Raw genomic sequence first — 16,408 nt, forward strand, 5'->3', positions numbered from 1 at the left:
CTCAGCAGGAACCGTTTGCCGTAGAGGTAGGTTCGGAAATGGCGCACTGCCACCACCACAGCCAACAGTTCTCTGCGGGTCACGCAGTAGTTCTTCTCCGCTCGGTCCAGTGAGCGGCTGAAGTATGCGACCACCTGCTCGCCCTGCTCGCCTGCTTGAGAGAGGACGGCGCCGACGCCCACGTCGCTGGCGTCGGTGTCCAGGATGAACGGCAGTTGAGGGTCAGGGAAAGCGAGCACTGGGGCCTCACATAGCGCCCTCCGCAGCCGCCGGAATGCCGCGTCGCACTCTCGCGTCCACTCGAAGAGCTGGCCTTTGTGCGTCAAACGATGCAGCGGACTGGCGACTGTAGCAAAGTCCCGGATGAAACGCCGGTAATATGATGCCAGGCCCAGGAAGCTCCGCAGCTCAGCACCATCGCGCGGAACAGGCCAACGTCTCACCGTCTCCACCTTAGCTGGGTCGGTGGCCACTCCGGTGGCCCCCACGACATGGCCCAGGAATCCGGTTTGCCTCCGGAACAGGTGGCACTTTTTCGGGTGCAGTTTGAGCCCAGCACCCCGTATGGCGTCGAACACCTTTTCCAGATGTCCTATGGCACCGGTGAAGTCTGTTGCATGACACAGGATGTCGTCCAGGTAAACCACGCAGCATGTACGTGGAATGCCCGCCAGGACACGCTCCATCAGCCGCTCAAAGTTCGCTGGCCCGTTGCATAGGCCGAACGGAAGTACCCGGAACTGCCACAGCCCTTGCCCGATGGTAAACGCTGTCTTCGGCCGAGCTTCCGGGGCTAGTTCAATCTGCCAGTAGCCACTGCGCAAGTCCAGCGAGCTAAACCAGCAGGAGCCGGCAATGCTGTCCAGCGCATCGTCAATGCGGGGGAGCGGGTAGGAGTCTTTCCGGGTTACCTGGTTGAGGCGCCTGTAGTCAACACAGAACCGCCACAAGCCGTCCTTCTTCCGGACGAGTACAGCCGGCGCAGCCCAGGGACTACTGCTTGGCTCTATCACTCCTGCCGCGGCCATTTCCTTGATCTTTTCTTCAGCTGCTTGTCGTTTGGCGAACGGTAAGCGATGAGGCTGAAGTCGGATGGGCCGAGCATTTCCGGTGTCGATATCGTGTTGGACCAGGCTCGTTCGGGTGCAGTCCTCATCTCTTGCAGCGAAGATGTCGGTGTACGCTGCTAGTAGTCTCCGCACCTGGCTACCCTGTGCTTCACTCAGCCCCTCACAGCTACGAGTGCAGAGTTCATTTACGGCTTGCCTTGTCTCTACAGAGGGCCGCGCTCTCTGAGTGGAGAGTGGTGATTGCTCAACCCGCGCTCCTGGCTCCTCTCTAGTGGGCGTGAGCTGAGCAGTGGCGAACTCAGCAAGCGGACCTGGACGAGACCTGTTGTTTTCGCGGGCTTGAGTTTCGCGGGCTTGTGTGGGGCGGGGCGGAGACTCAGCAAGCGGACCTGGATGAGACCTGTTGTTTCCGCGGGCTTGAGTTTCGCGGGCTTGTGTGGGGAGGGGCGGAGTCTTGGATGGCGAGCACTCTTTGCGAGTTTGCTTCCTGCGGGCTTGTGTGGAGCGAGTTGGAGAGTTCTTCGTCGCGCCAGCTCTCCGCACTTCATGCTCTGTTTTCCCCGCCGTGTGCAACACTACGCTGCTCGTCCCTAAGTGTAGTGTGAACCAGGAAATGTCCACCACAGCCCCCCATTTCTCTAGCACGTCCAGGCCGAGAATGCAATCATCCTGAATGCTAGCCAACCAAAGCCGGCGGCTCGCCGTCTCACCGTTGATGCACACGCACACCACTTTTTGTCCATACAGTTCCGCTCGCTCTCCGGTAACTGTTGTGATGCGCGTTTTTGTCTTTTCCCAGCCTCTGGGTCTGGCTACCAGCGTGCCGGGTAAGAGACCGGGGCGCACAAGCGAGATGGTGGAGCCAGTATCGATCAAGGCGCGACACCGAGTCCCATCTAGCGTGCAGTCCACATACAGTCCTCTGGTTTGGCCGAGCCGGCCCAGCCGTATGCAATCCATAGCCCCTCCCGCCGTGCCACCTTCTTCTAGTAACTGGGGTGCGAGCGTGAGGGGTGCCGGGGCTGGGCAGTACCACGCGATGTGTCCCGGCTCGCCACACCGGTGGCATCCGTCTCCGCTGGCCGGCCTCTTCCACTCGCGTGGGCGCCGTTGTGGTGGCTGTGCCGTGGTCTGCCGCGTCACCTCCATCGATGTCTGGCGTACGCAATGCCGCGACTCTGTTGTGCGGAAGATGTTTTCCACCCGTTCGGCTTCCGCGAGCGCCACGGACAGCGAGCTGGGGGCGCTCAGGCGAAGGTGTTCTTTTAGCCGCTCTGGGTGGATGCCTCGCACGAACGCTTCCAGTGCCATCTCTTCATGTAGACCCTGGCTGTACGTTGGGTAGCCCCGCCGGGCATACAGCTGCAGGTCAGCCGCGAACTTGCCCAGTCTCTCGTCCTTGTGTCGCCGTCTGGAAGCGAGTTGTTCTCTGGCATCGCTGATGAAGATTCTCTGGCCGAATCGTCGCTGCAGAGCTGCTTCGATTGCGGTCCAGCTTACTTGCTCCGCCGGTGGCAGGTCTTCTAATACTTGTAGCGCTTCCCCCTCCAGGGCCAACGCCACCTGTACGCCCGTTTTCTCCGCCGACCAGCCATTCAGCTCGGCTGCCAGCCGGACCTGTACCAGGTATGTCGCCAGCGGCCTTTCGCCATTGTAGTGGGGCAACTTTACGCTGGGGTGCCCTTCTACCGCCGCCGTCGCACCGAGGACTGGCCGGTTTCCATCGCTCCCGTGTGGAGCGGGTTCAAGTGGCGGGATGCTGCCATCTGCCCGGTTCGTTTCCTCCTGTGGCCGGGGGCGGGTCTCTTCATCACGGTCACGCTGCAGGCTGGCTCCGTCTGCTGGGCTCAGCAGGTGGCCATGGGCGAGCGTGCTGTCGAAGAGCCGTCTTGGCAGGAAACTCATCATCGCCAGGTAATCGGTTGCAGCTTTCTCCTCCCGTCTAGTAGGGGTCGTCATCCCACTTCTGACACCAATGTAACAAACTGTAAGATTGTCTCAAAATGGTCTTTATTGGTTACACACCAAAAACACGAACGTCATAAAACAGGCAACACAAGGGAGGTCAATTAAACAAGCACAATACACAAACAGGGTAGTCACATACAATACACGGGGTAAACACATGAGGTACAACATAAAGAAAGACTATACCAGCTAACACATACATGATAAGGTAAACGCCATTACTCATACTAAACCAACATCAACATTACACACACACACACGCACAGCATTATGGGAGTACAGTGATGACAGCTAGGCTCAGATCATTACAGTATTTTTTTTTTTAATTACTGGCGAGTTTTCTCATCTCCATGAAATGTCTAGCAATTAAGTGTCTTCTCTTTCTTTTTCTTTTCTTGTTGGTTCATTTAGTTATTGTTTCATTGTAAAGCTTATGTGTAAAAAAGTTTTACTTGTATTTTTCTTTTGGCTAACGTACTTATTGAGTTCAGCCCTTGGAGGGAGGCCAAAGATCTGCCACGCCTTCTACACCTGATTGTGATTCTGTTTTCACACATAATGGGCGCTCCTGTCCATGCTATGCAAGGACTCTGAGGAAGATGCATGAAGCATCGAAACGTTAGTCCCTTTTGTGCACCTTAATTGAAGTTTATAGCTAATACCACATCTGTGCTGCTCCGAATTTGTACTTTTAGTATAGGGACTTTGGCGAGTTCAGCGCTTCGCAAAAAAGTTGCTGTAGAAGCCTGGAGCAGTAGCCTACCATTGCGGCAGTCTACGATCAGTGCCCAGTCCGTAAGTAAAATGCTATTGTCAAATCAAAGAAGTGCTATGTTATACAGATTTAATGCACACTCGCTAGCCTAGCAGGTTTTATGCCCATTTGGACAATGCTAGCACTCGCTAGCCAAGCTAACTTCATGCCATAAAGCTAAAATTAGTTGCTGCATGACAGCTGTCGCCAAGCTGTCATGTTATGGAAGAAACCAACTTGCTGTTATCCAGTCAGAGTCAAGCAGCTTAGCTCGGTGAATATTAATGAGAACTGGCGCAAAGCTTCCTGTGGGCTTTCTATGCCATGCTAGAATGGCTTGAAACAAGGTAGGCTAACCAAGTCATTTTCCACAAAAACTTTACCACAAAGTAATGAAATATGTTTGGCAGGGCATGTTTAAAAGACTTTGGATGCAGTTTAAAAAATAAAGATGAAATCATACAAAACTACATACAGTATTTTTTTTATCAATGGGATAAAATATTTTACATATAGTATGTACAAGATAAACAAACATGATCACAACAAAGCATATGTAGATGTTTAATTTGATGTCAACATACAATCATTACATTCAGGAGTTCAAAGTTGAATTCTTCTGTCTACATCCAGGGCATTTTTCATAAAATAACTCTTTGGAAGCTCTGTAACTCTCTGAAGTTGCTGTTTATAAAATATGCCACCAAAAGTACCAGAGGACAAGAGCATCGAAATCTGTCAGAAAACCACACATACAGAGTAGGCCTATGCTGCAACTGACGACATTCGCTGCTCTTCAGAATAGACCTGCTACTTATCTTGTCCGGTCTTTGATTATGATTGGCTGTGCCGTTTATGTGTCATGCTTGTTCTAAAATCAGTTTACCTATGGACTCAAGTGGCTTATTACTTTTCTTTAATGGTTACTACATCTGGCAAGATTTCATAAAATAAAGGCACAGCAATGAGAAATGTAATGATTTATTCATAGATAATCATTCTTCCGCCAAAAAATATATTTCCTCTATCAGAATTGTTGCCAAGTAACAATGAGACGCAGCAAATCTAACTTTTGTATGAAGTTGTGGTAGCACAGTAATACAGAACGAAATGCCATCAAGGTGTACTGTATGTTTGTGCTGGATTTTAAAACGGCATCAAACCCGATTCAGCCAATCATAATCAAGGACCGGAACTATCCGTTCTAGAATCCTGAGTTCTACAATGCCGTGACTCAGAGCTTACTGGAACGAGGTCCATGCGCTGACAAAGTGGTGCTCGGCCAACAACCTAATTCTAAACCAAAACCAAAGAAATCATACTGGACTTCAGGACAAAGAGCTGACCACACCCCACTACATTAATGGTGTCTGTGTAGATAGGGTAAAAACCTTCAAGTTTCTCGGCACCTACATCTCTGTGGACCTCTCCTGGGGCCTAATTTATAAAGGCTGTTACGCATAAAGTTTTTCAGACATGTGAATCAGCAACATCTAATGGTAAAATCACAAAAGAAAGTAGACATGTGACCACGCACATCCCTTTTCACCGTGCTGGATCAGAGAAATAACAAGAGAGAGTGATCCACACACCAAGGGAGTTATATGGTGTGCGGATTACTCTCTCTTATTTTACTTTTGATATCACAAAATAAAGCTCAGAGGGCATAAAAAAGGGCTCAATACTTCAGCATATTATTATGTTACTACCTTTGTGATCACTGTCATTAATTCATATCGCAGGCTATGAGGTTTGTAGCCAAGGCTGCAGCCAAATAGGTCTACACTAAACTGCAAACATTTTCAGTAAATCATGTTTAGTAAGATATTGATAGTTTCTTAATAAGATATTAATTTAGCCTAAATCATGCCTTTCCCCACAGTGCAATCTACTAGGCTACTTGCGCTGACTGCTAGCCTAAATAATATTAATGTTTACAGTGTAGCCTAATGCGAAATTCATTCAAATTAATGCAATTTTTTTTTATGTTGACTTCTGCTGACATTGACACCCACAGAAGTGTAAGGAGATATTGCTTTTGTGAACAAAATAAGCGCCTATAATAGGAAGCCATAAAACCTTTTCTCTAAGTCTCCTAGAAGATTTATTCTATTAAAACGCACACCACTGAACATCGCTACACTCACCTTGCGTCTTTTCTCTCATTTAAGCCACAGATTACTAGACTGCAAGGTATTCTGAGACAACCACAACCCCACGCATTATTAGCCATATGGTATATGTTTCAGTACAAATATTAATACTTTGCACCTTATGGTGCGCTGTATATGATGAGCCCAAACACATGGCAAAGTGGATACGGTTATTAAGTTATTTTAATACAGAACTTCTAACTTCTCGGTGTGGTTTACCAGCTGCACTGAAGCAGATAGAAATAGGTCAGGGTTAGGGTAAAGACTGTGCAGAAACTTGTCAGCTGCCCCTCCCCACCCTGGTTGACATCTACAACTCTTGCTGTTTCAGCAGAGCAAGACACATCAGACATTTCACACCCATGCCACCATATGTTTAACCCATTGCCCTCTGGAAGGTGCTACAGATGCATCAAATCCAGAACCAATAGACTCAGAGACAGCTTCATCCCCAGGGCCATAACCATGTCAAACTCAAACAAAGACTAATCTCCTTCCCAATGCCAGAGCACTTTCTCATCATTTCATTCTGAGAACCTGTCTCTTGTTTTAGCACCCACCTATTTATTCCGTTTTTACATACATCTGTGATGTAAAACAAGATCTCCGGTTTGGTTGAATCATTTTTTGTTGGGTTTTTTGCTTACCCTAACACGGGATGACCCTAAGGAAAAAGATGTTGGAGTTAAAAATGGCCGGATTTCCCTTTTAAGCACTTAAGCCTCCATTCAGGTTAATGTGGTGCGTTAAAGTGGTATGTCAGCTTTAAGCTTTGTTGTATGTCTCCTCATGTTGCATATGCACTTTACATCACAGAGCTTTTAATGTCATTGGACTTGTTCTGTAAATTCTGATTCTGATTCTGCTTCAGATTCATTTGGCTTCTCCAGGTCCTCCACCAGCAGTGGGTCTAACTTCTTCAGGGTCTGGTAGAAAATCTCCTGGGCTTTGCCTCCTCTATTCTGAAGCATGGTGAGCAGAACGTGGTTCTTTTCTTGACGGGTGGGTTTGCTGTTCAACAGTTCCCTCTCTTCACCAGTAAGGGCCTTCCTTTTTTCGAGCTGGGCCAGTAGGTTTCCCAGGATCGGCAGTCGGCGCTCAAGGTCTGCCTTGTGTTTTTGGAAAAACTTCTGACCGGTTGGTGTGTAAGAGCTTGACGGGTTGGAGTCTGGTAAATCTACAAGGAGAATGAGAAAGACGGGGTACATTTGTGGGTGCGAATGACTACCCACCTCCATCCTGATTTTCACAATTATTATTCCTAAGGAAACTTCATTGTAGCTTGAAGAAAAAATGACTTACCTCTCTGGTTTCTTTCTGTCTGCAATGCTAAAAGAGAAGAACAAATTATACCTTGCTTTGTGCTTGACTGAGTTCTGGTGCATCCATAGGACAAATACAAACTACAGTTAACAGTATCTGGTGGAAATGAAACTGGACATTGTGTCAATCATTGATGATAGCTTACAGTTTCCTGTATATTAGCTACATTGTGTGTAAACTGCAGGACAGTGTTTTATGCAGTTTTAAAAAACAAAAGCATCTATTTATCTGTACCTGTAACCTTAACCTGTACACTTACAGGTAATCTAGGTGTATTCATCGCCTGCATATGCACATATGTTGATACTCAGAAAAGGCTTTGTTCAACTGTGCTGTGGGAATAATTTTCCTAAAGAAAGATGTAACGTATACTTACAGGTACTTGTACAATAGCATACCTGCTAGCTTTACAGTACGCTGCCATACAGGCTCTTCCTTGTCATTTTCTTTCAGAACCATCATAACCTTGACGCATTCACATAACTCAACCTGAAATGTTGGGATATAGTTCTTGTTGTAGTCATAGTCAACAAACGTGGCTGTCTGTTGGCAAAAACAACAACAAAAATGTTAAAATATAACTCATTTGCTTAGGAAAGCTACAATTATAATCATTCACTACTTGAAATATTTACTTCAGGATCTATAACATGTTTTGGATCACATGTTAGGCAGTATTTCTCTTCAGGAACAAGTATGCAGTTTGATGTTGTCTCCACATATTTTTCTTTCTCTGGTTCAATCCTCTCCCTCCTTTTCTCTGTTACCTGTTTACCATACATATTACCACACTTTAAAAGTTTAAATTTTCACATCACAATTAGTTTAAAATGCAGTTCATAAAGGACAGTGTTGTACTTACCTCAGAAATATCAACATTTTTTGGCAACAGCAGAACATTCAGTGTAGACTGCTGCAGGAATAGCAACACAAGTCCATGGATCGGGGTGTATTCCTTCTTTATCAAGCCATATTCAGAGCATCCACTGATATTTAGAACCACGTGAATGTCTGTTATCTCGTGAGGATCAAGCATTTCAGATTCTTCAGAGTCACTGATGTGAATTACTGACAAGCATCCTTTCCCTGATGCAAAAGTATTAGTGTAAGGCACGTTATGTGATGTACAGCGGGGAAAATAAATATTGAACACGTCAACATTTTTTTCAGTAAGTATACTTCCAGTGAGGCTATTTGCATGAAATTTTCACCAGACATTAGTATTAACTTAGGTAATCCACACAATCCAAACATAAGAGTTATGAGTAAAAAAGTGGAATGGCACAGGGAAAAAGTATTGAACACACTAAGAAAAAACAGTACACAAAGGCAAGGAATGGCAAGGAACGAGCTGGAATCTATACATAGTTAGAGAGTAATTGAATAGAGAGAATCTTGCCATCCACCAGAACAATGAGGATGAGACATGGCTAGACCTTCCAGCAGGACAATGATCCAAAGCATTCAGCAAAGGAAACTCTCAATTGGTTTCAGAGAAAGGAAATTCAGGCCCTGACTTAAATCCAATTGAACAGTTTTGGAAGTTACCTAAAGATCAGGATTTACAAGAGGGACCCATGGAATCTTCAATATTAAAAGACTATCTGTTTAAAAGAATGGGCCAAAATCACACCTGAATACTGTGACAGATTAGTTTCGTCATAGAGGAAATGCCTTGAAGCTCTCATTACAAATAAAGGGTTTTCCACAAAGTATTTAAGAAATTTCAGTAGGCGTGTTCAATACTTTTTTTCTGTGGCATTCCACTTTTTTACTCTACTTATGAACATTAATGTTTGGATTGTGTGGATTACCTAAGTTAATACTAATGTCTGGTGAAAATTTCATGCAAATAGCCTCACTGGAAGTATACTTACTGAAAAAAATGTTGACGTGTTCAATACTTATTTTCTCCGCTGTATTTCAAGATCAACATATTAGATTTTGTCTCAAAATCTTTGTTCTATAAGTAAACAAATATGGGAATCTGTGGCAACATTATCAATATCTAAAAATGTTTGTTTTTGCAAATTACAGACATTGTTGTTCAGATTAACAGAATAAATCTGATAATTTCGACCACATTTTGTACTTACCAGAAAACAACTCGCAGTGTGGGAAGTGTAACTGTGACAGACTGCCTTGTGGGCATTTGATATCAAACAGGGGTCCTGCTGGTACATAGTCATCGACTAGCTGTACACAGTTCCATGGCTCTGTCCGGTATTTCACTTCACCCGCCGTCTCCATTTTGAAAACCAATCCTGTGTACCAGCACTGAAAGAGACCTTCTGAGGAGCAAGTGAACCTGGAGAGGAAAGCCATCCAGCAGTGCTCATCAGTGATGCCAGTAACGCGTTACTTAGTAACGCGTTAGTCTATTTTGACCACTTTTTTCGGTAACCAGTAATCTAACGCGCTACTATTTACAAACCAGTAATCAGATTAAAGTTACTTATCTAAGTTACTGTGCGGTACTATTTTTTTATTTTCCTTAGTAAAAAGATATATTCTTTGCTTTCTTCTTGTCTTGGGGATTAATGTCATGTAGGCTATGCTCACGTTTTCAGCATGAGGACAATTCACGTGTAAAACCATGCAGCGACACAAACGTAAACAACAATGGAGGGAGAGAGAGACATTCTGTACTGGCGACAAAGTGCTGTCTAGCTAGACGTCCCAAGTCTCCCGAAGTTTTGGGAGTCTCCCACATATTGATAGCGGCTTCCTGACGCCTGCAAATTACATAAAATCTCCCGGAACCTAGAGCGAACAAGAGCACGCAAGCCAGACCGGACTTAAAATCGCGTGTGCATATGAGTTTAACGCGCACACAACGGAGAGGGAGAGAGAGAGGAGTGATGCGTTTGTGCCTGAAGCGCATCCAAGACAGAGAGCATCCAGGTCTGTTTTGCTAAATCAACCAATCAGTTTTCAGTGTAAGTGTGCTTATATCTCTTTTCTCCCAAACTTAATTAATCAGTTCAGTCAGTGACTGAACAGGAATAGGAACAGGAGCGTCATGGCAGCGTCAGCGCCCCTCAAAAAGGAAGATTTAAGACCCATTTCACATCAGACTACACAAAAGTGTACCCAATTGTCTCTTAAGATTAACACATAATGATAGTCTTGCACACTGCACTGTTTGTAACAGGGACTTTAGCATTGCTTGCAGCGGGTTAAATGATTGCAAAAGACTTGTTGAGGTAGGCCTAAGTTTAACAAGTGTAATTTCATTTGCATATTACTCAGGCCTATACAAGATGGTTAGTTGCCAGGGCTACATGAAAAAAAAATCTACAAAAAAATCTACATATTTTACTATAACAATTTCTATAAATAGGCCTTCCTTATTTTGGTGTTGGTATTATTGAACAAACATCTGAATTTCAGTATCTAAGTAGGTTAGGTTGGGATGTCTGCTATACATGGCTGACATTACTGTTAAAATGCACTTCCAGTATAGTGAGTATTAACAAAACCGGTTATCATTTTTATGTTGAGGCGGTGGGGGTGTTGTCGGCAGCTGCTGAAAGTAACTAATAAAGTAACTTGTAATCTAACTTAGTTACTTTTAAAATCAAGTAATCAGTAAAGTAACTAAGTTACTTTTTAAAGGAGTAATCAGATTACTTTTTCAAGGTAACTGTGGCAACACTGGTGCTCATTGAACATTTAAGTACTTCATGAAACTGTACCTCCAACTATACAAGATGCTTGAGCTGTATTTTGAATTATGAATTATATCATTTCTAGATTAATCTTCACATTTTACAACCATGCACAAAATAATATTTGTAACATAATTTTCCTTTAGAAGGATAACTCAACCTGTATGATCTCCTCTCATTGTATGGGCAGCATTCTGGTGTGAATACCTGAATCAAGATTTTGGTAAAACGTTAAGATTACATATACATATACAAACATATGTGAATTATTCATCACATGGGTTACGAGACTATTAAAATGATTACCTCTGGTACAGCACAACTGTCACTAATGTTCTCAAATTCTTTGTCAGCAGAGACTCCTCCAGAACACTCTGTAAGGGAATGTATTACAATCTGGGTGTAACTTAATTTGTCATCATGAACAATGGCCACATTACTTGGACATGATTGTGGATAGAGGCAGAATAGTAGATGAGATTATACCTGTCTCTGCGCTGGATTTACCATCATCTTCATCATTGTCATCATCATCACCACCACCACCATCTTCATCACAGTCATTAGTCTGTAGCTTGAAAGGACCATCACTCTCTTGAGGTTCAAGACACTCACTTTCTTCTTCAGATGATAAAGACACCTCTGCCAAATAATGTATTCCAGTATGAGTGCAGCTCAACTGATGATGTACTGTACAGTGATTACTGGGGCTGTACTGTACAGTGATTACTGGGGCATAACTGTGGACAAATGCTTTGATGAGATTATACCTGTCTTTGCCCTGGATTTACCATCACCATCATCATCATTGTCGTCACCATCCCCATCACCTCCATCTTCATCATAGTCATTAGTCTTGAGCTTGAAAGGGCCACTACTCTTGTGAGATTTAAGATTCTCACTTTCTTTTTTAGGTGAGGAAGACACCCCTACCAAATCCCCTATAAAAGAATGTATTTCAGTATGAGTGCAGCTCAACTAATGATATCCTATACAGTGTTAACAGGTACTTAACTGTGGACAAATGTTTTGATGAGATTATACCTTCCATTATACTGGATGTATCCACTTGAGTAGGAGGAGAAAAACTGGATTCACCAGCAAATCCAGTGTGACTGGATTTTCCATCATCATCATCATCATCGTTATCATCATCCCTTATACATTCCTTTAAACTGGATGTATCAGCATCAACATCATCATTTTTCTTGAGATTGAAAAGTCCAGCGATGATCTCATCACTGTCTTGAGATACACAACGACTGGACAAAGGTGCCAAAGTAATAATAAATAAATCATGAACACAATTCAACAATTGATTTCATATCAAATAAAGCAAAGACAAAAAACAACTCAAAAGAATGTGTCAAAGAAATGTGTCCATATGGAAAGTGGTCATTGAAGCCAGGTGGATGCAAATATTCTTGTTGGTGTATGTTGGGTCTGGATATGTTGGGTTGAGTCAGTCAGGTGGAAGACAATGTTCTTATTTGGGTAATTTAGCTTTTTTTTAGTAGGGCTGTCAAACAATATTTTTTTTCTTAATTGTGATTAATCGCTGAATTTCTATAGTTAATCACAATTAATCACATATTTTATTACAATTAAAATTCTATTATTTTGCATTTAAGAGCCTCCCAGAAGTCCATATTAACAATGTAAAGCAGTTAATTGCAGTGTATATTGATTGGGAATCAAAGAAAGTCTTTCCAAAATATAGCTGAATAAACTGAAATAAATGCACAACATAGGACACATGATAAAGGGCATAACACACTAAAATACTCCATATGTTCATTATATTTGAGTTCAGTAGAAAATAAGGAACTTTTCATATTGAGAAATATGCAAGTGCATGTGCAAAATGTAGCCCAGGGGCCGTATTCACAAAGAATTTTAAGGTTAAAGGAGCTCCTAAGTGGCGAATTTAGGAGCAAATCCTAAAAATAATGGGCGTGTCACTCCTAACTTTAGGACTCCTAATTGTTTTCACTAAAAGTAATTCACGAAGCATTTTAGAACTAAAAGTAGCACCTAAGTCTGGGACAGCTTAAAAGAAGTCGAGAGGACTCCTAACTCACTAAGACCTATTCACAAACAGCTTTTTGTGGCATTTCACGTTGCGATGTTTTGAAATGCGTCGCCTATGCGGCAACAGGAGCTTCAAGGGAACAATTTTGCATTCATAAAAGGGATGCAATAACGCCACCAACAACAACCAAAACTACTCATTGTTAACATGTAAATTAAATGTAATGTTTCATTGTGAATCAAATTAAAATGGTCTCCTCTTTGCAAACGTAGGCATAGCCTATGGTGACAGATTAATTTAATAATGTTGCAAAGATACTGCATCAATCCGTAGGCCTATGTTTCATTAGGCTACTAGGCTATTTGTTTTGCCTTACTCTTTATTCATTTAGGCTAGGCCTTTTTATTCAGTTATTCATCATCTTCCGTCCTTCGCACTTGTGTAGCGCATGCATTCTCAGACCTGTCACTCATCATCGTAAGGGAGGTGTTTGGAATCATTAATGCGTTACTATCATCAGCCAATCAAGGTGGTCACTTCAGTCAAGCTCGTGCATGAGTAATGATGTCATCCATAGCAACGAAGACTCACTCTTAGTTTAGGACATGTCATTGTTCCTTACTAAGAGTAGGTCTGAAAGGCTTTGTGAATAACTTTTAAGAGAAAACTCCTAGCTAAAATATTTTAGTGTGATTTAGGAGTACTCCTAGTGGTAAGATAGGCTTTGTGAATACGGCCCTAGCACAGGCCTGCAGCATGTTTCAATGAAGTGCATAACAAACAGAAATAGCCTAGTCCATGTCCATTACCTATGTTCAGTTCAGGTAACTAGTCCAGTGTAACATGTACAGTAACATGTAACAGTGTAAGGGTGTAAACAATGTTTAGCTCATAGATCAGGAGTCGGCAAGTAACTTTGGCCACGGGCCAGTATTTTTCTTAGAAAATAATTGGCGGGCCAGAGTATAGGCTACTATTACCAACCGGAGAATGGATAAAAATAACTAATTCATTTCTCTTGATGCACTCTGTTTTATCTCTACTTTCAATATTGTGAATAGTAAATGTGGGCACTACTAAACTAGGCTCTAGGCTACAATATTTTTGGCATTGATGGACGGTTTAACATGGAGCCTGATGGACGGTTTAACATGGAGTAATTATTCGAATTAGTTCTTTGGATAAACTCTATCTTACTTTTATTTTTTAATAACCCATTTTTTAATGACCCATCTCCTGACAATGTTACAATGTTTTTTGTTTGCCTACAAGAAATATTAGCATGCAGAGTGAGTAGCGAACTACAGGAGTTAGCTGGGAGGAAAATAGCTGGGCCTATAAAGAAAAATGGAAAGAAAATTGTGTTCATTAGTGCTGTCAAACGATTAAAAATTTTAATCACGATTAATCAATGAATTCCTATTGTTAATCACGATTAATCACATATTTTATCGCATGATTAAAATTCTATTATTTTGCATTTCTGAACTTTCCAGGAGTCCATGTTAACAATATAAAGCAATTATTGTATATCTTGATTAGGATTCAAATGAAAGCAAAGCAAGTTACTTCATTAACTTAACTTTAAGACGTAGGTCTATTTGATTATTTCAAAAGATGTGCAGCAGACCTGAGACAACACAATATATTCTTCAGAAATATAGCTAATAAAGGGCATAACAAACATAAAATACTATATTCATTATCTTTGAGTTCAGTTGAAAATAAGGAACTTTTTGACATGAGTTCACTGCCATTTTATAGGCGTACAGTCTATGGTGCACTGTCACTTGCCACACACATCAAGTTTTTAACACGCAAACACTGGATGAACAATGGATTTTATGGAGCGGCGTCGACCAAATATAACTGAATCGTGATTTACACGGCGGCAAAGGGCGATGCTGGTGTGCAGAGTTGTATTGAAAAGAATGGAATCTAATGTACAGTAAATGAATGTCGAAAGCAGAGTGCATTGCACTCATGTCGGCATCGGTGTCCACAGCAATTTAAAACACCATTCAGCTGACCGGGAGTTCAGAACTGCGTTGGTGTTTATTGTACAAATCTACTCTTTGGCCGGCTCGCCCAAACAAGTGCGTGCAGCATGCCTTTACGTAGCCTACTAAAGGCGCATCATCAGATAGGCTACATTTAATCTGCATCACGCCCCATTGATTCTAATGGGAAAGACAGATAGCCTAATCACACCTTGACGTTACATCTAGTTATTAATTTACAGGCCATTCAATAATTTTACTAACACGGCAGTTATAAAGAATTATGTGTATGTAACTTACTCATGTCCAAACGATGTAGGCTACATTACAACCCATTCAGCACGTACCACACTTACCATATCCCATGTAAAACGGTTAGCTTGCTAGCTAGCTAACTGTGGAACTTAAGTATAACAGGCATAGCCAATTATCTCACCTAGTTGTAGGAAAAAGGCTACGTTCATATTACAAGTGATAGAATGAATGTGTGACTTATGTTTAGTTGATGTTATGACATGTAAAGTTAAGCTTGCCGAACTTAGTTAAAGTCAGCCACGGACAGTTTGACTGTGCCTACATTTGTGACACTCCTGTAAGTAGGCTAAACTGGAAAGAGCAAAAAATAGGAACATAATGGTCACATTAATCCCATAAACACACAGATAACTCTTACACCAACCTTATTTTGTGCCTTTTATTCATGTTTGTTTCAAGATTAAGTATAACCCCTTTTTGCTCCCCACTTCTATGCAGCATAGGTTTCCATTATCCAAACAGCTCCCTTTCCCCTAAAAGGGGGCATGTAGGCTACATGCAGCACGGTCTAGCTAGATCCAGTATGGTGTTGTAGTTGTTCTAACGTTACTAGTTGTTGCAACAGCTTGTGAAAAAACTACAAAGTTTGTTACACCAAAAAGAACGTTAATCTCGCGATAAAAAAATGTACGCCGTTAAAATAGGTTTACGTTATTGCCGTTAATAATGCGTTTAACTGACAGCACTAGTGTTCATCTTACCCTGTTTCACAAATGCAAAACCTGTGTATCTGATATAGACAAGTGCTATTTCAAGAAAAAGTCCTTGTATATGGGTCTAGAGGCATTTCTTGGGAAAAAAGAAAAAGAACAGGACTTTTTATCATAATTAACATGTGCTGAATCCAACTAACCCTGTTCCCAAGCAGATTTTGAGTTTTGACCATCTAATTAGCATAAACAAAATGGCTGCCAAAATGGCGATTTTGGGCACTTTGTTCGGACGGGCATCATTATACCATGTAAATAAATTAATATTGTTCACATCTGTGCATCTCAGAAATCTCCCGTGGGCAATAAATAAAAAGTAAAGGCTATGAAAAATTAGCCTGGCCTCGGCCTGCCTACGTACTTCCGGTCGATTTCTTCTCCCTACAGTACTCCGTCTGGAATAGGTTGATTC

At 42.5% G+C, this 16,408-nt stretch overlaps 1 protein-coding gene across 4 annotated transcripts in view; it reads right to left on the reverse strand.

The window, feature by feature from the left end:
* Positions 1–4,260: 4,260 nt before the first annotated feature.
* The window catches only part of LOC143125309 (uncharacterized), a 46,514-nt gene continuing 34,366 nt past the window's right edge, over positions 4,261–16,408 (reverse strand). For all 4 annotated transcript variants that reach the window (XM_076286660.1, XM_076286668.1, XM_076286674.1 and 1 more), the window contains 11 exons: positions 11,984–12,201; positions 11,710–11,880; positions 11,426–11,581; positions 11,246–11,313; positions 11,100–11,146; positions 9,365–9,576; positions 8,131–8,354; positions 7,904–8,035; positions 7,667–7,811; positions 7,248–7,274; positions 4,261–7,122 (listed from right to left, as the gene is read on the reverse strand). In XM_076286660.1, coding sequence (XP_076142775.1) covers positions 6,773–7,122; positions 7,248–7,274; positions 7,667–7,811; positions 7,904–8,035; positions 8,131–8,354; positions 9,365–9,576; positions 11,100–11,146; positions 11,246–11,313; positions 11,426–11,581; positions 11,710–11,880; positions 11,984–12,201 — 1,750 coding nt within the window. In that variant the 3' untranslated portion in view covers positions 4,261–6,772. The remainder of the gene's footprint in view (positions 7,123–7,247; positions 7,275–7,666; positions 7,812–7,903; positions 8,036–8,130; positions 8,355–9,364; positions 9,577–11,099; positions 11,147–11,245; positions 11,314–11,425; positions 11,582–11,709; positions 11,881–11,983; positions 12,202–16,408) is intronic.

This window comes from Alosa pseudoharengus, unplaced genomic scaffold (genome assembly GCF_046254945.1).
Source record: "Alosa pseudoharengus isolate Yale_2024_CS ecotype anadromous, Long Island Sound unplaced genomic scaffold, YU_APseudo_1.1 YU_APseudo_1.1_scf_1, whole genome shotgun sequence".
Classification (NCBI taxonomy): domain Eukaryota; kingdom Metazoa; phylum Chordata; class Actinopteri; order Clupeiformes; family Clupeidae; genus Alosa; species Alosa pseudoharengus.